This window comes from Castor canadensis, chromosome 4, assembly GCF_047511655.1.
Source record: "Castor canadensis chromosome 4, mCasCan1.hap1v2, whole genome shotgun sequence".
In the NCBI taxonomy this organism is placed as follows: Eukaryota; Metazoa; Chordata; class Mammalia; order Rodentia; family Castoridae; genus Castor; species Castor canadensis.
The window spans coordinates 66852610-66872750 of record NC_133389.1 but is presented as its reverse complement, the minus strand read 5'-3'; the positions used below and the strand labels follow the sequence as shown (position 1 = coordinate 66872750).

The window sequence follows — 20141 nt, the reverse complement described above, 5'->3', positions numbered from 1 at the left end:
TCTCTCCTTCTTCCAGAAATTCCACAGAAATGACAGTAAAAATATAAAAGGGGCTGAATCATAAAAGTGCAGAGACAGAATGAGAGCCATCAAAGGACTAGAATCTATGGTGGGCTGTGGAAGCTAAAAAGTGGGTGAGGTGGACTGGTAGATGAATGGGGTGGCTCAAAGCAGCCACGGTCCCAAATACCCAAGAGAGAAATGTAGAAGGAAGTCCACCAGAATGGGTGGAATTGGAAGTCAGGGTAGAAGAAAAGGAAAAACAAAAGGTGATCCACACAGGAACTATCTGCAAAATGAAATATAGTCTACTCACCATGCACCTCAGCCAGCCTTTACAATGAGTACAAAATTAAGCCTCAAGATACCCAAGGAGATACTCAAAGAAAGCAGTAGCTTGGTTCTCAAAGGAGCAGAGCCCTAGAGCAAACTCCCATGTTAACCTAGAAGGGAAGAGTGTTCGCAGCCTATTAGCCTGTTCCAGCCTAAACACCCTTTGAGTAAAGTCTGATGACAGGCGTGCCCACACACTCACAGAAAGTTACCCAACTGGCCTTTTTCATTCCAGAGAACTATAAGGAAACCCACACATTATTAAGCCAGTCAAACTCATCCCTTCATTTACATATGAGTATGGACAGAAAACCACAGCTTACTGTCTTTTGAGGGAACTGAGCCATGCCAACAGATAGGAATGCAATAAATTGAACAATTGACTCTGGAGAAAGTAATGATTCAAACAAAAGGACCAACTTTTTAACTAGGGAAAAACTGGACAAGATATGGATTTGTGCTTTCAAAAACAGCTTGCCAAAAAAGAAGACAATGAAAGGATAGATAAAAGCCACAGAAATTAAATGTATAATTTTCCAGTTAAAAATCCAATAGAAGAGTGGTGATACACATCTGTAATTCCAGCATTCAGAAGGCTCAGGCAGAAGGATCACAAGTTCCAGGCCAGCTGGGGCTACATAGTGAGTTCGAGGACACTTTGGGCTACATATTGAGATGCTATCTCCAAGAGAAAATATTGAACAGAAGAGATTGATGGAAAGAGACAAAGTTGAAGAAATCTTTCAGAATGCATAACAACAAAACAAGAAAATATGAAGAGAAAGATACAAGACATAGAAGATCAATCCAGGTGAACCAACATCTAACTAACATGAGTTACAAAAAGAGGCACAGAGAAATAAGGAAAGAAAATAATACTAATCAAAGGAAAAAAGAGGACATAATTTCCCAGAGCTAAGGCAAATATTTATGATGGAAAGATGACATTCCTGACCATCTTTTCTTCCATTCCAGTGTATGATTTGGCTCTGATGCCCAGTGCTTGAGCCATAAATTAGCCTTAAGAATGACAGAAGTCTAGATTCTGTATAGTACACTGAGCTCCATTCTAGCCTTGAAATGCTACCTCCAGACTTCTTTTCTATAAAATAAAAATATACTTTCCTCATGGATGGTCACTGTCTATGCAGATTTTCTGCTGTATGTAATGAGCCGAATTCTAATTCTATATATTCAATATGGAGGTCACCATATGTGCTCTTTTAAATTAAAGAATTAAATTAAATTAAATTAAATTAAAAACCCATGTCTCAGTCACACCGGCCAGATTGTCAACCTCAATTGCCACATGTAGCTAGTGACTCCTAAAGTGAATAGGACAGATATGAACCATTTCGGTCATTTCCAAAAATTCTGTTGGACATCACTGCCCTCCCTAACTGATATGAGTCACTTCCACAAAGGCTCTTATGTTTTTGTAAAGGTCATAAAACTACCTACTCCATGAAGTACCTAGTAGGATGTATTACTGAGTATATCGAAAGGGACTCATGAAAGAAAGGGCATTTCACATGCATGTTAAGGCTCACAGGGGAATCAAGATGTAGAAAGAGTGCTCCCTGCAAATCTGGAAAAAGAAAAGCACAAGTCAAGTTCAGAAGAGTCTAATTTCATTGCCGCAAAAGATGATTAGCTAACATTTTGGAGATGCTTGAAAATAAAGCTGAGGATTTGGTACTTACTAGGCAAACACTGGGGAGTCATGTTCCAAATAGAATGACACTGTCAAGACAGTTCTGAAGATGGGTGGACATGGGCAGAAACTGGATATAGTTTTCACATTAACACAAAAATCCAAACTTAAAGGTAACAAGACAGAACCCACTTGTGACCAAAGGAATTAAGGCATGAGGCATCTCACAGTAGATCCTCAAGGGTTTTCCAAATGGTTCTCAAGAGATGCCCATGGAGGGGAAGGAGACCAATATGTTTCAAGGTTTCTGGACATAGACACCAGGAAGAGGATTTAACTGACACAGGAGAGGCAGGAAGAGGAGCTCTGTGCAACTAAGTTTGAGGTAACTGGAGTGCATTTTCCTAAAACACCACACAAAAGTTTAGAAGACAAGGTAAGCCTGGAAATAAGATATTTGGGACTCATTTTTCTTGAGTTATAAAAAAGAAATACAAGTGGCAAAAAACATGAAAAAATGCTCAATATCACTAGCTATCAGGAAAATGGATATCAAAGTCACAATTCGATATCATCTCACCCCAGTTAGAAAGACTACTCTTATTACTAAATCCTTGGAGTTGAGTGACATGTCCAAAGCAAGTACATGAGCAGGGTCCAGTGATCCTTTCCACTGTACAAAAATGGCTGAGGGAGAATAAAAGCACAATTCTCCCTCAAAACCTTATAAACTGAATATATACACAGTTAAAGGGTGAACAATTTATATGATCTGAAGAGAGACCAGAATGTGTGTGTATGTGTGTGTGAGTGCATGTGTATGTGCGTGTACACATACATACAATGAAGAGGAGAAACATCAAAAATCCTTAGGGAAAAGGAGAACAAACAGCTAATGTAAGGAATAGGTCTAAAACAGTACTGTCCAGTATGGTTGACACTGACCACGTGATGCTGGTGAGCTCTTACAAGTGGTACTGTGTGCCCCCGTTCTTCTTTTTCTTGAATGGGAAGGCCTCATGATTTCCTGCTTCTCCAGTATTTATTGGCTTGGAGGAAGGGAGCAGATGAGTTGTCCTTTTATGGGGGTAGAGACTACTCAGGGTATTTTTCAAAGTTACTCCCTCACCCCAACACTCAGGTACTCACTCCTGAGAATTACAATTGTAGATGTGGGAGACTATTATCTCACAACATTGCAGTGTTAGCCCTCATTTCATGACATATGTAGTCTGTGACTTGTTGGTTTACATCTAATTATGTAAAGTATCTTAAGTTGTGTACATTCCCCATATCTTAAAATATTCAAGTCTTTAAATAATTGATGTCCCATAAGCTCTTGGATGGCAGAGATTCTCTAATGACCATCACTGTAGCCCCAAACCATGCACATTTCAGGTCATAGTCCCAAAATACTTATTTACTAAGACACAGACTTTGGACAGTGTATAAAATCAAATGTAAATTTTATTTTATTTGTTCAGGTACAGTGGCTCATGCCTGTAATCTTAGCTACTTGGGAGGAGGAGATCGGGAGGACTGCAATTTGAGACCAGTCCAGCCAAAAAGTTTCCAAGATCCTATTTCAACCAATAAAAGGCTGGGCACGGTGGTGCACATCAGTTATTCCAGGAAGCATAAATAGGAGGCTCACAGGCCAAGTCAGCCTGAGCGTAACTGTGAGATTCTATTTGAAAAATAACAAAAGCAAAAAGGGTTCATGTAGTAGAGCTCCCCCCTGACAAGACCAAGGCCCTGAGTTCATGTCCCCAGTACTGCTCCCCCAAAAAAAGAAAAACAAATTTATTTTATTTGCACAAGTAATATAATTTTGAACTGAAAAATGTACATCCTGTGAGCAATAAATATTGTCTAGTAAACTTCAAAATTCACCAGTATATGGATTTTCTCATTTTGAGTAGATTTGACTAATTCCCAGAAACACCAAAACCCTTCTGAGTATCATACATACAAATGACCAATTCAAATGCATGGTCTAGTCTTTCCATTTTATTTTTTAACATATATTTTATTAGCATGGATTTTTTTCTTTTTGGTGGTACTGGGGCTTGAACTCAGGGCTTCACGCTTGCTCAGTAGGCACTCTTCCACTTGAGCCACTCTGTTAGCCCAATATATATTTTATTGGTATATTTTTAATTGCTGCATCCTTCTATTTTGTTAATCATTTCTTTAAACATATATTTTTATACCAAATATATTTCCTACAGAAGCAGAAAGTTAACATACAATGCCACATAGTATTCAGTATTTATGTGTATTTTATGTTTTGGGAGTCAGGGGTTGATTTATTTACAGATATTTACTGAGTCACTGCATATCTATAATCCTTCCAAATGAAAAAAATTTGAATATGTGGGTCATTTCTGCATGTTTATGTAGAGATTAAAAGACATTCTAGCATTTCCTTAAAGATCTTAATATGAAGGTCAGAACTTGTAGTAAGTCATGACATACCCAGAGCAGACAAGCAGCCTAGTGAAACTTGAGTTCCCAGGTGGAGACAAGGCAGACCACAAAGGTGAAATTTTCTTCTTCCCATGGAATCAGAACTCTAGTGATCTTGCTTAGCTCTCAGGGCTCTCAGGCAGCAGATTCAACACAGATTTGTTTAGCAGAATAATAAACATTAAATGAGTGCCCACTGTATACCAGGTTCACAGAAACACTGGCTGCCATTTCCTGTAATAATCCCATTGAGAACATTTACTTTCCATTCATGGATAAGCGTGAATGTTCCTCAAAAAAGAACAGGATCCATTTTTGAAGGGCTAGCTTCCTCTTCAAATCTCAGTGGCAAAAAAGAAACCCTGCTAATTTAGCATTTTTTGAAGATTTAGACATCTTATACGCTTTCCTGTTGATGCTAGCACACTTTTTCTACACTCAGTGCTCCCAAGAGGGGAGATAATGTCCATAAACTATTTATGTGACTATACCCAGAAAGTTCCTCTGCCCCAAAAGTCATCACCAATAGGGGTCCCTCTTTTTAAACCAATAGTTCATTTTTGCCATGACCCTGGTGGTCATTGAGAGCACTCCAGATATGAATGTCCAAGCCCAAAGGAGAATGTCAATGTCAAGGCACTGCTAAAAGATTGAGACATGAGAACTGTTGAGAACCATGTCTCTCACTTCAGATGAGGGACCATGGAACCCAGAGGCCACACAGCAGCTCTGGGAAAGTAGGCCTGCTGGTGTCCAGGCCACTGCTCTGACCACTGACCCTTTCGTCCTTCCTTAGTTTTTAGTCCCATCTGGCTCATTTCTTTAAAATAAAAATAAAATCCTCTGTTGCTTTACAAATGTAGAAGTCATTCTCATATTTTCTCATGTAGCTTTCATGGCCATCCTGGGAGGTCAATCCCAAGTAGAACTGAAATGGCATGGTTAGGGCCACCTGACCTGTGACTGGCAGAGTTCAGACCCAACTTGGGTTTTCTCCCTCCATTATAGACTGGAGAAATAGGGATCCTTGGGTAACAGATTGGGTCCCTCATCTTTAATGGCTGCTGGAGACATATTGAAATCCTGCAAAGTATACAGTGACAAGATTTCGGACACCAAGACAGACACAGTGGGAGAAGAGCAAAGTAACTTGGTTATGGGCACATGCTACATGGAGTAAGGGTAGAGGTGCACCTTGAGTCACTGATGTATTCCCCAAATGGTCATTTGGCAACCCTGAATTGAGTCAGAATCAGACAGTGAGGAGAGTCACAGACATTTTTACAACATATGAAGCAAAGTTTGTAGCATAATGCTTTATGTCTGGCTAAGTGCAAAACTATGATTGACAGAAGTGCAATTAGGGAAACGCCATCCTTAGACAATTATAAACACAAGCCACAAAACCAAAAGTTCAGGAAAGGTGAGCTGTAGAGATTCCATAACAAATGAAAAGGAAATTTCAAATGCGAAGATTAAACAATCTGTTCTTCCCTGAAAAGCACCCAGAACTCCTAGGCAAGGTTTGGACTTGTTTCTAGGGCAAAAACAAAATCATAACTGATGTTCATACTTGATATAGATATCCACAGGTTTTCTTTCAACAACAGCCTCTTCATCATCCTTAGACTCACACTCAAGATGTTATATAGTTCCTGAGGATACACTCACTAGGTGGAGGGCGGTTGGGATGCCCCAAAACAAGAGGAGCAGAGACACCATGGAATGCAAAAGGACAGTCAGAAGCTGTCACACCAGCCCCAAAATGGATAAGTAAAGTGGGCATGTTTGACAAAACAATGGCCATGGGGAAAAAGGGACATGTCTTAAGCACAAGTCTGAGCTGGAAAAGAGAGGGGATGCATTTTGGGTTCCTAGTGATCTTGCTTACGCCCTGGCTATACCTAACTGACTTCATCTCAGGAGAAATGACAGCCAGAGAGAGGAGAACATTGTGTTTAATACCTGCTAGGGAACCTGCAGGTTATTCTGAAGCCATGGCAACAAATAATCTCTTTAAAGGTCTTCCGCATCTCTTGGCTGCGGAAGGCATATATCAAAGGATCGATCACAGAATTACACATGATGAGTATGAGGTACATGTTGAAGTGAGACATAAAGCAGGAGCAATAGATGTTCTGGGGGCATGAAATCATTAAGATGAGATGGAGGAAGAAGGGAGCCCAGCACACGATGAAAACACCCAGCAGCATGGTGAGAGTGATAGCGCCCTTCATGCTGGTCCTTTGCCGCATAGAACTGTATCTGGGTGCAGCTGCTATCCGCTTGACATGGGTCCGTGCCAGGAGGAACATGTGTATATACAGGGACACCATAAGGAAGAGCATGGTGAAGAACATGGAGATGAGGCAGATGATGACATAAGTGGATTTGTAGTAAATGATGAAAACGATGCCGCAGCCGGTGCAAAAGGTCCAGATGCATGCAATCACCACACACGAGCGCCTCGCTGTCATGATGTAGTGATAGCGCAGGGCATAGAAGATGGTGACGTACCTGTCCACAGCAATAGCCAGCAAACTGCACATGGAGGCCACCACAGAAATGCAGATCATGGAGTCAAACACATTGTCAATGTGACGCACAAAAGTGTCCGCTATCACCAGGAGTTTATTATTGATCAGGTAGATGGTAATGGTCTCCCAGGCATTGGACGTGCTCACCAGCATGTCAGCTACTGCTAAACTGCACACAAAGAAGTACATGGGAGAGTGCAAGTTCTTGTTCTTCACTATGGCACCAACCACCAAGATGTTCTCCAAGAGGCTGACAAGACCCAGAGTCAGAAAGACCTCCACTGCGACACCCATGTCTTCGCATGGTGACAGCTTATTCTTCATATTTGGTCCTGAAAAGTTGCCCTCAGTGGTACTCAGGTTGAGATTCAAGAAATGCAGGTGAAATGAGGAATTCATTGCTGGAGGAAATGCTTCCACTTCTTGGCAGCAAATTTACTGTAAAACAGGATTTTTTTTTCATAATCTGAACAAGTTAAGAGTATACAAAAACAAATAAGCAAATAATCAAAAAAAATCAGCATGCCAAAATCAAGTACAACCTAAGGGGGGGAGGGGAGGATAAGCAACACTCTTCAGAGGGATGAGCCATTTATCCCATGCAGCTGTATTACCAACCTGGAATACTGTCCCTCCAGCTTTTCCATCAACCTCTTCTCTTCCCTGTAAACTCACATCCTTTCACCTACCTCTTTACGGAGTGACATTTGTCTCTATGCCAAGGACAGTTTCATGTTTCACACCTGTTGTCCTGGCATCCACATTCGCTCTCAAAAGTGTCCCCTGTGATCTCTAAAACTCCCATAAAATGCCAGGGACTCTTCAGATTTTCACATTCCTAAGGCTACTTCCTTACCAGGTTTTCCTCAAGTTAACTCAGATTTCCAAATAATTTACAGACCTACAGTCTCTTAAGGACAGATATCGCATTGGCCCCCCAGGGGACCTCAAAGTTACTGGACCACTCCAGTAACTGTAGCTAAGACAGTAAAAAAAGAAAAGAAAAGAAAAGAAATTTAAAAAACTATGGTTACCTTGAGCATAATCACACACAAAAGTTACTGTTCTTAATTTGTAAGCTGGTATTGGAACACATGTCAAAGTTGAGGGAAACAACGGTGTTTTCCCTCAACACTTTCCCCTGAATTCTCTGCATTATATGAAATTCCATGAAGTCTGATTAATAGTTTTATATGGTCCCCATGAGCACAGTATGAAGAAACAAACGATTTACATTTATGAAATAGTAAAGCACGACACTTTACTCCTTTGTCATTCAATTCCTGTCCCCGATTTGTATTCATAAATCCCTTTGCCCTCCAAACTCAGAGCGCATGTGGGGACAGAGCCGGAATTCCTGTCCTCATTCTCAGGGTTACTAGTTAGTGATCATCGGAAGCATGCATTGAACTGCGATAGTTTGTTACAGATTTGTGTCCAGTCGGTCTCAGAGATACCGTCCCACCGCGCTGTGGGATGAAACACCACAGCCAGCTATCCAAAGAACCCGTGCGCGGTCTAGCTGACCCCGCTGCTCTGGTCACGCGTGGGGAGCGGGAGTTCGCGCCGGTCCCAGGCAGCCTAAGAAATAAAAAGTTGTGGCTATTTACCAGTCGGTGCTGTCCCAGGGCGCTGGTCTTACACCACAGCCCGGAGCTGCACTCAGCCTGGGCACCCGGCATCCAAGGGCTGGGTGGGTGGCCGGGAGCTGCGGGCCATCGCCCGGCCCGCCATTCTCCACCGAGCCCAGCGGAGCGGAGCCGGGCGCAGGGCGGACGCGGCCACTCTGCCCTTACGCCGCCTCGGCCGCGCACCGTCCGGTCGCCGCCCCCGGCCCCGCTGGCCCTCCCCTCCCGCGACCCGCTCTTCACCCGGAGCTCAGCCCAGGACCTCATGGGGCTTCGGTTCCACCTAGTGGCGCCGCGCTGCAAGGTACCACCCTCCCTCCGTTCCAAGCCCTGGGGCCGCACCTGCCACCCATCGACCAACCTGCAGCTCCCGAGTGTGACAAGTCCTTCCCCACGCGGATTTTCTAGCCACTCGTTCCGTTCGCCTTTACTTCTTTTCCTCTTCTACTAATGCACTGATTGACATGCTGGCCAGCTGCTGTTGCGTGTCTGCCGGACAGTAGTCACTGTGCACCTTGATGCTCTTCCATGGGAAAACCAGAGCCTGGAAGCCGGGTGGAAATTGCCACAAGGCCCCTGGCGGATGTCCCCAGTGTTTGGTCTAACGTCACTGGCTCCTCTTGCTGCGGTGAGAGCAAAGAGATTTCTTACGTGGCAAACAGTCTTGTGTATAAGCAAGGGAATGACTAACAGAGAACATCTAAAGAACCAGGTATTCCCCTGGCACTCCTCATCTGCAAATGACCCTGGCTTCCCAACTAGCTTTCCTGCAAAGCTAGTTGTCTGGACTGCACACTGTGTAAGATGACACTCTTCTATAACCTAACATGCAGTTCTATGCCCAGTGCTATGCACTGTATTATTATTCCCATCTTATAAAGGAAAGAGACAACACTTAGAGAAATTATATGGCAAACCCAAGTGTCCAACTCTGGAAAGCACAGATGGGACTTGCAACCTGGCAACCCAGCTGGGGAGCACATTACTCCACATGACATCCTCCTTAAGGAGCCCTAGTGGCCGTCAGGCATTATTCCTTCAAAATGCTCGAGGATTTGATTTGCAGTTTTCCGTCATCATCAGATTTTGGCATTTAGGTTGCCCTGACTTTGTTAAGTAGACTGGGCAGAGATTTCAATTCTTTTCTATTCTGAAACAGTTTGAGTGGGGTAGAAATCATTTGTTTCTTGCAGGGAAATAATTGGATCAAGGTCAATGGAGCTAAGGAGTTACAGACTAAGCTCTTTAACTCTTCCTGACTTTGAAAACTTTCTGTCTTCCATGTAGCATACTAATAAAAATGGGTAACACACACATTGTCATGGCATTCCATGAGCCACTAAATTCCACATGAGATACCCTTTCTCAGTTGTTGGGTTTTTTATGGCCAACAGGAACAAGAGTTTATTCCATTTGGGTTTTTTATTGCTTTTATATTTATTCATATGTGTATACACTGAATAAATGTATACACCTCTCCCTCTCTACCCCCTGACCCCTCCCCTCCTCCCCCACCCCACACACCCCTCACTTCCACCCTCTTGTTCTCCAATTTTGTTGAAGAGAAAACATAAGAGATAATAAGAAAGACAGCATTTTTGCTAGTTAGAGATAGAGATAGCTAAATAGAGAGAGTCCTAGAGTTGCTTCCATGCACATGTGTATTATAACCCATATTGGTTCATCTCTATCAGACCTCTTCACTACTGTTTGTTTATTTAATGTTTTGTTTTGTTTGGGCCTCATCTAACTATGTATGTCAAGATTCTCTAAGCCCTTGGGAAGAATACTTTGTTAAATCCTGTGCACTTCTCATCTTTGAATAGGATTCAATTAGCATCCTTTGTACCTTGCATAAAGGATAATGTTAGAGGAAACTGAAGAGAGAGGGTCCTTTCTATCTCGAGGCACATAATCCTAATAAGCAAATTGGACTCCCCTGTTCCTTTTGAAGGGTATAGTATCACTCACTGAGGAACACTGAGATTTCTTAGCCCAATATTCAGATAATCTTTGGGAAGTTAGCCACCAGATCTGGAGAGGAAGGTCTCTTTGCCAGTGTTTAAATCATAAAGTTCTTGTGGTTACTTTGCCAATTTTTTATTTAAGAGGGCCCTTCTATATTAGTCGCTACTTTAGGCTTCCCTATAAAACTGCTTCAAAAAATAACATGATGGGACTTTTGTTTGTTGGTTGGTTTTATGAGTGTGTTTGTTTTTGGCTGGTTGTTTTTTTGCAGTGCTGGGGGGGTGGAAGCCAGCACTTGTGCATGCTAGGCATGTGCTCTACCACTAAACCACACTCCCAGCTCACATGATATTCTTTCTACCTCCAAATTCTTTCCTTCTCTCCTTCTCCTTTGTCCATTGAACTCCTATTCTTTCTTTAGATTCCAGGTCCACACTTCCTTCTGGGAAGTGTGTGTCCCTTCTGCTCCATCATCCCAGCTCTGTATTGCAATTGTCTGCCTATCTAAAATTCTACCATACCCAAAAGCCCATGAACCCCCATTGATGTTCCCCATTGACTAGCATTGGTCAATATTCCCAGACTGCCGTCAAAGTCCTTTACCCATTGAGATTAGTTTGAGATTGGGCACATGATCCTATTCAAGCAAAGAGGTGAAAGCAGACACTTTTTAGAAACTTGTGGGAAGGAATTTTATCTTTCTCTGGTGGTAACTATTACAAGGCTACACTCTGTCTCCCCCACTGAGCATGACTAAAGGCCCAGTATAGTCCTATTTATTGCTAACTGCCAACTTTTCACTCCCAGCCCAGCCAAATTTGGTTGGACCAACCTGTGAAAGACTAAGCCTAAAAGACAGTGCAAAACCAGGACCTAGGGTTGTTGATCCACTGGGTCCAGACTGGTTCCAAGTCTGACGTTTCCTGGATTGTTCAGTTACCTAACTTAGTATATTTCTGTCATTATTTAAACTAGCTTAACTTAATTTTCTCATACTTGCAGCTATGAAGATCCTACAGTCTTTAAATTCTACTGCATACTTTCTTTTCTCTTGATTGTCCTATTAGATCAGTCTCATAGAAAGTTCAGCACATAGGTTTTACTTTTTGGACAATTTCTAAAAATATAAATGCACTGGGTAGAGTGATACAAACTGTTTCATGAAAAGGAGAAACAATCTTTTTCTCACTCAAGATGTTGGGATCTCATTTATGTGCTCTCAGCCAAACCGATGGCCATCTACTCCATGCAGGTTCTCTTCCATTTTCCAGAAAGTTCATTTCCACATCCGCAGTCAGGAGCACACTCTGCTTCAGTTTTTGTTGCTGTTTTGTTTTGTTGTTTCTTTTTCTTTCTTAGCTGGGCTCACTGTGTACCCCAGGTTGGCCTTGAAATCATGATCCTCCCACCTCGGCCACCCAAGTGCTGGAATTACAGGTCTGTACCACCACGCCAGCTCGCACCTTTACAGTATTCTCCGAGCTAATAACCTTTAACCGTTTCCGAATAGCTTTCATTTGATCCTTATTTTACATAGAGACCATACAGTAAGAATGTCAATTTGAATTTATTATGAATCTATCCTCTATCTCTTTCCATTTGTCACTACACAGTCCTTTCTTAAATTCATCAACAAAATTCACTTAAAATATTGTTCTTCCTTATTACAAAATTCTACTCTGCAAAAGAATGGCAGAAGACTGGTGAAAACATGCTCTGTTTTTGACAGAGGACCATTTCTCTCTTTCCATATCAGTCCCCATGAAACAAAGGAATACATTCAGTGGAACCATAAGCAAGAGATGCCTACAGTTCTCTACTCATTTACTAGCTATATGGACAAAAGTCTGAGTGACCTGCTACCTCCAAGAACCAAAATCAAATTATTGCTAGTGATGAGTCAGCTATTGCTTCAAAAATGCTGCATAATATTGCTTAAAGCAGAAATAATTTATTCTCATGCTCAATTCAACTGTAAGTCAGAGAGACTACTCTAGACTCTAGGCTCCAAGATTCCAGACTGAAGGCTATTTCAGGCCTGCTCATATTTTGCTCCAATGGCTACAAGGGTCAACATTGAAATTGAAGATGAAAGAACAACAGCAACCCAGAGCACAAAACCCAATTTGAGCCATGAAATCAAGCACAAGATCTATGGTTGGGACCCACCTGCTATACTCCATCTGACAAAGCGAGTTGCAAGGCTGAGCCCAATGTCAAGAAGTAGCCAAGTACTCCACTCACAGAGAGAAAAAAGAAATTGAGTAGACACTTGGAGAAAATAACCCAGGCCACAGCCAGTATATGCCCAAATTCTCAAGAGATCATTTGATTACCCAGCTTTTGAGCCATGAATCCAGGCCATGGTCAAGCAGTGTTTCCATGTGGTTCAAGCTTGATCACAGAGACCTACTTCTTTCTCTAGCACTGGAGAGACTCAGAAAAGAGGACATGGCCTGGTAGGGACCAGAAGAGGACAGAAGGATCCCTTCCACACTTCCTATACCTGGCATTTAGAAAGGAAAGAAAAGTTGTAACCTTTAAAAGCCACACATTGACAGTTTAATGTGTGAGACAAATGTAAATATTTCTTTGATTGTAACCTGCTTATATCAAGAGATATTTAAAAGTTTGGTCAAAATAATTATAATGCTTAAAATGTTTTATTTCAAAGAAGGCAATTCTTTAAGGAGTCAACATAGGACTAAATAAATAGGGCTTCATATCTAGATCTCTTCCTTCCCAGCACAGCTTCTTTGGGTGGGAGAGGAATTGATGAGAGACAGAAAAGTTAGTCAATCAGGATAGGTTTCTTGAAAATATCCAAACTGGGGAGTACAAGTCTTCAGCATAATGAAAAACAGAAAAAGAATTAATAGCCCCCAGTTCTCAAGTGGAGAACTGCCAATCAAAGCAAGATGTGACTGTGTGCAGGAAAGGGCAATGAATTGCTTCAGTTTCTAGAGCAAGTGGTTATTGATATTAAAGTTTATTTACTTTATCTATTTCATATTTTTAGAAATTCTATATTTATTCATTTGAAAAGTTTTAGCCATGAGCTCTTTTACAAAGGTTCTTATACGTGAATGTGACTGATGAAATAAGCCTACAGCACTCCTAACCCATTCTGTGAATCACATCCTTGTTTTTGTTACAAACCTAACCAGGAAAAGAATCTCTTAGGATCTCTGCTTTGTAGACCCTGCCATTACTAAACATTGTTTGGAATCTCAATCTGTTTAGACAGAGACATATGAAAAACTAAGGACGAATTTTTATGGTCCTTCCATTTACTTCTAACTTACTTATACCATTTACACACCTACATTTTACCATTTATTTACTTATTATGAAGCCCTTCCCCATTTAAAATCTGCTTATTTCTTGTCTAAACTCTGCTAATATCCAATTCAACATGTTTTCTGGTAATAAGAATGAAATTCAGTTTTAAAAAATACCTAGTAACACAGTCAGTGCAAATACACACTCAAAAACTAAGGCAAGCAACTAATTTTTACCTTACTGCTAGACATTAGGAGGCTCTATCATCCCTTTGTGAGACTTTATTTAAGAAAATAGTCCAAATTAACAATAAAGATAGAACCATAAAGAGGTTTGTTGAAGAATTATTCATAATAGCAACAACAAAAATATAACACTAGGAAAATGACCAACTAAATATTACATGTCCATAAAGAAGAATATTACTCAGTCATTTAAAATTATGAGGGAGAATCCAAGATAGCGAGTAGGGCACAGAACCAGGTAATGTGAGCTCTGTGAATCAAAAACCTTGCTGAGATGCTGGAGCCACACTTGGCAGAAATAAAGCACCAAGGAGAATCAAAACTTTGACACCCTGAACCCCTAGCCCATAGAAAGCTTCTCCATGCCACATTACACTGAGAAAACAGGAGGGTTCCCATGCCACCAGATGCCTGCTCCAAACCTGCTTGGGAGACATTTGGCAGAACAAACAGGTGAGTGCCAAGTGTCACATGGTTCTCCCCCAGCCACCCCTGGGATAAACCAGCATAACCCCCTTGGCTAACTGATGCCCCCCCCCCCGCTGCAAAAAAATAATTGAATAATAAACAATAAACTGAAAACTAGCACACAGCAGAGGAGGCGGGAAGCTGAAAGTGCCTCAAAGAAGGGTGGAAGAGCAAGGAGCTAATCTATGTGCAAGCTTCAGTAAACAAATGGCTGGAAAGGCAGAAGGGCCAATAGCAGGCAAGTGATAAGCCGCTGCCTGAAATAGGGCAGGTAGGAGTCCACAAAGCTCCTCTCCTGAGCCAGTGAGCAACACCCAAAGAAAAACGACACTGCAAAATTGAAAAACAATCAGCAAACCATCATAACACGTTGACAGCAGGGAGCTGGCTGACGGATCTCTGACCTTGACCCAGATAAAGGGGGCGAGGCAAAGAAACAAGCCCCCAGTAAACCAACACGGTGAAAACTCAACTCCAAAGCCCAAAGCAGGATGGTTGGTGGACTACAGAGCTGATTCCAGGACCTGAGGACAACATACAAACTCAAACTGCCACAACCCACTGAGGGAGGAGCTGACCAAGCAGCGCCACTGAAAGACAGAAGAGAGAAAAACAAATCTACTACCCAACCACCTGGCAAGACTATACAGAGCTTCAGTTTAAATACCAACACCAGGACTGGATGCTGGAAGAGTAACATCAGAACTTAACTAAGACTGAAATTCTATTCTATTGTTCCTGAAACTGGAAATTTTTGTTGTTTTTTTGTTTGTTTTGTTTTTGTTTCTTGTTTGTTGTGTTTGTTTGCTCATCTCTCCCCATTGATTTCTTTGGGGTTTTTTGTTTTTTGTTTTGTTTTGTTTGTTAGTTTACTGTTGTGAATTAGTAAATACTAAATTACACCCAGACCAGGGACAGAAATAGCATACACACAGTTATCTACAAACCCAATACAGCCACAAAACAAAATTAAACCAAGGGAAAGAAAACAGGAGACTGAAACCACCAACTAGTCTATCAAGAACATAGTTGCACAGTACCAAGTGGAGTGATGGGAAGACAAAAAGGGATGGAAACCATTCTACCCCCAAAAATAATTTAATACAGGATTCAGAGGGAAATGAAGAAAGTGGATATCCAGTTCCAGACTCCAACAAAACAAAGGTAAATGATGCCAAGGAACCCAGCAATGCCCACAAGAACACGTGAAAGAAGAAATCCTGCAAGTAATCACTGAGAATTTCATGGAGATGCTAGACACAGTTAGCCAAAATGTACAAGAGGCACTCAAGATATTCCAAGACACCAAAAATAAAGAATATGAGAAGACACAGAAACGAATAAATGAACTCATAGTAGCTGTAAATAAACACCAAAGTGAGAGAGCACTATAAATAGAGAGGTAAATGAATTAAACACAAAAAATAGACAATATTAAAGAGGGAGTGATCCATGATATGGAAAACCTCAGAAAAAAGAATGAAACAGAAGTACAAAACACAATGGAAGGCCACTCCTGCAGACTAGAACAAGTGGAAGACAGAATCTAAGAACTTGAAGATAAAATGGAAATTAAAGGAAAAACTGAAAAGCTATTAGTCAAACAACTCAAACCTGCAAAAGGTATATGCAAAACTCGCCAACTCCATCAAAAGACCAAACCTGAGAATCATGGGCATTGAAGAAGGAGAAGAGGTGCAAGCAAAAGGGATGCATAATATATTCAACAAAATAATAAAAGAAAATATCCCAAATCTAGAGAAAGCTATGCCCATTTAGGTACAGGACACCAAACATACTTGACCAAAATAGAACTACCCCACAATATATTATCATTAAAAAAAAACAAGCACAGAGAATACAGAAGGAATATTGAAGGCTGTCAGAGAGAAAAAAACAAATAACCTACAAAGGTAAACCCATCACAGCAGATTTCTTGACAGAAATCTTAAAAACAAGAAGGGCATGGAGTGAGGTATTCCAGGCACTGGCTGAAAATAATATCAACCCTAGGATACTCTACCCAGCAAAACTATCATTCAAAATAGACAGAGCAATAAAGGTCTTCGAGGATAAGCAGAAATTAAACAATATATGACCACCAAGCCACCACTACAAAAGATTCTTAGAGAAATTCTGCACACAGATAATGAAAGCAAACAAAACCACGAGAGGACAGGCAGTACCAAACCACAGGAGAAGAAAAGACAAGGAATCAGAGAGTAACATTGATTCAGCTGCACACAATCAAACCCTTAAACACAAAAACAACTAAATGATAGGAATCACCACATACCTATCAATATTAACACTGAATGTTAATGGACTTAACTCCCCCATCAAAAGACACTGTTTGGCAAATTGGATTAAAAAGGAAGATCCAACAATCTGTTGTTTACAGGAGACCCATCTCATTGACAGAAACAAGCACTGGCTCAGGATGAAAGGCTGGAAGAAAATTTACCAAGCCAATGGCCCCCCGAAAACAAGCAGGAGGAACAATACTTATCTCAGACAAAGTAAACTTCAAACTTACATTGATCAAACAAGGTAAAGAAGGACACTCCATACTAATAAAAGGAGAAATACACCAAAAGGAAATAACAATTATCAACCCATATGCAACCAACGTCAGTGTACCCAATTTCATCAAACATACTCTGAAGGACCTAAAAGCATATATAGACTCCAACACAATGGTAGTGGTAGACTTTAATACCCATCCATCACCAATAGATAGGTCATCCAAACAAAAAATCAATAAAGAAATTCTAGAACTAAATCACACCATAAATCAAATGGACCTAGCTGATGTCTACAGAATATCTCACCCAACTTCCACACAATAAACATTTTCAGCAGCCCATGGACCTTCTCCAAAATTGATCATATCTTAGGGCACAAAGCAAGCCTCAGCAAATACAAGAAAATAGAAATAATATCCTGCATTCTATCTGATTACAGTGCATTAAAACTAGAACTCAACAACAAAAACAACAGTAGAAAACATGAAAACAATTGGAAACTGAACAACACATTGCTCAATGATCAGTGGGTCATTGAAGAAATAAAAGAGGAAATTAAAAGGTTCATGGAAGTTAATGAAAACGAAAACACAACCTACCAGAACCTATGGGATACAGCAAAGGCAGTCCTAAGAGGAAAGTTTACAGCTATAAGTGCTTATTTTAAAGGACAGAAAGATCTCAAATCAATGATCTAATGCTATATCTCAAACTCCTAGAAAAACAAGAACAAGCAAATCCCAAAACAAGCAGAAGGAGAGAAATAATAAAAATAAGGGCTGAAATTAATGAAATAGAAACCAAAAAAAAAAAAACATACAAAGAGTCAACGAAACAAAAAGCTGGTTCTTTGAAAAAATAAACAGGATTGACAGACCCCTGGCAAACCTGACTAAAATGAGGAGAGAAAAAAACCCAAATCAGTAAAATCAGAAACATAAAAGGAGAGATAACAACAAACACCATGGAAATCCAGGGAACCATCAGAAACTACTTTGAGAACCTATATTCCAATAAATTTGAAAATCTTGAAGATACAGATAAATTTCTAGATACATATGACCATCCAAAACTGAACCAAGAGGATGAATAGATTTATAACACAAAATGAAATTGAAGCAACATTAAAGAGTCTCCCAAAAAAAAGAAAAGTCCAGGACCTGATGGCTTCTCTACTGAATTCTATCAGACCTTTAAAGAAGAACTAATACCAACCCTCCTTAAACTTTTCCACAAAATAGAAAGGGAAGGAAGCTCTGTGTAGCTATCCTTATCTCAACTAGCAAAAACGTTATTTCTTTCTTATTATTGCTTATGTCTGGAAGCAAGCGGGGTCGGGGAGAAGGAGGTGGCAGGGTAAGGGGAAAGATGACCCAAACAATATATGCACATATGAATAAATAAGTAAAGAAAAATAATAATAAAATTATGAAAATCCTACCTGGGAGGCAGAGATCAGGAGGATGACAGTTCAAGGCCAGCCCAGACAAAAAGTTAGCAAGCACCATCTAAGCAAATAAGCTGGGCATGCTAGCATACGTCTGTAATTGCAACCACACAGGAAGCATAAGCAGGAGGATCACAGTCCTAGATCAGCCCAGGCAAAAATGTAAAACCTTACCCAAAAACTAACTACAACAAACAAACAAACAAAAAAACTGGGAACTTGGCTCAAGTGGTAGAGCACTTGCCTAGTAAGTGCAAGGCCCTGAGTTCAAACACTGGTACTGCCAAAAAAATTGTGAAAATAATTAATCAGCTTTAAAATATTTATGCTATAATATACCAGTGCACATTGTGTGCATTGTGACTCTAGTCATATGAGAATACGCATGCATTTGGGGAAAGAATAGCAGGAAATAAATACTTGGTTTTCCCTATGTTCCCAAACTTTGAATTTATCAGTTTTATAACTGATGCCTGATCTGAAGCAAAGGAGGTCTTACAACAGTCAGTGTAAAGTTCCAGGATGACCTCCTGCATTGGAAGATGCACTCAAAACACTTATAATGCTACACCCACATGACAGATGGAACACCATGCAGATAGCTTTTTAAATGTTTCAGAAAAATATACAATGGCAGGGAAAATATTGGTGGCATATGGCTAGAGGTGTAAATGTATGACCACAGCTTGCTTATGTAGCCAGATGACTGATAGACACATAGATATGATCATTAGGGTTTATACCAAAATCATATCTCTGGTTAGTATAGTGACATATTAATTTTATTTTCTTTTGTGTACTATTCTTTAGTTTCAGATCTTCTACAAGAATATATTTTTTTCTTGGTAGTTATAAACTAAAAATATTATTTGTAAAATCAAAAAGCTACATGTTTCAGCACTCCATCAATATTATTAACTTTTTATAACTATTGACTTACCTTAACTATTCTGGCCTAACTCCTGTCCTTCAACCAGCCAGCTTTTGCCTTGCTCATCCTTGCTTCTCTTCCGGAAAAAAAAGCTCCTGGTTACTTCTCCTGGATTCCAGTGCCATTATCCCCAACTTCGTTGCAACACACATGTACTCGACTCCTCTGGATTCTTGTATTCCCTTGATTTTCTGAATGGACTCAGCAGCAGAGTTCTGATGCAGGTGGCTCTTTGCTGCCCCCTCCTGAACACACATAGCACAACCACAGCTGCCCCAGGAAAATCTACCAATTCCCAATACTCAGACAAAACCTTAAAACAGGCTCTGGAAATTAAGGTCAGTTCTTTAATCCCTAAGCAAAAACTCTTTATTCTATTTTTAATACCAGGACCCAAACGAAAGCATACTGCATTCCTAGAAATTTTGGGGTCTAATTAGCCATAATAAAAGTCTTACTCCTCACAGCATCACCTCAGACTAATCATCTATTTGGAACTTCTGGGATCATTGAACGTGCAGCTTATAGTGGCCCGTAACTGCTCTTAGTGTTAGATCTCACCACTGGAATCAGATGCTGGAGCATCTGCCTTTACCTGACAATTTGGGGGTTTTAAGAGGCCATGTCAACAACTTGCTGAAAACACAAAGCTCA

At 40.6% G+C, this 20141-nt stretch overlaps 1 protein-coding gene across 1 annotated transcript; it reads right to left on the bottom strand.

Annotated features, from left to right (window-relative positions):
* Window positions 1-3482: 3482 nt before the first annotated feature.
* Window positions 3483-8734, bottom strand: Mc5r (melanocortin 5 receptor). The gene is made up of 2 exons (XM_074069536.1): window positions 8604-8734; window positions 3483-7431 (listed from the first exon to the last, which is right to left on the bottom strand). The coding sequence occupies exon 2, from the start codon at window positions 7390-7392 to the stop codon at window positions 6415-6417; it is 978 nt and encodes a 325-aa protein (XP_073925637.1). The 5' UTR covers window positions 7393-7431; window positions 8604-8734; the 3' UTR covers window positions 3483-6414.
* Between the last annotated feature and the right edge of the window lie 11407 nt (window positions 8735-20141).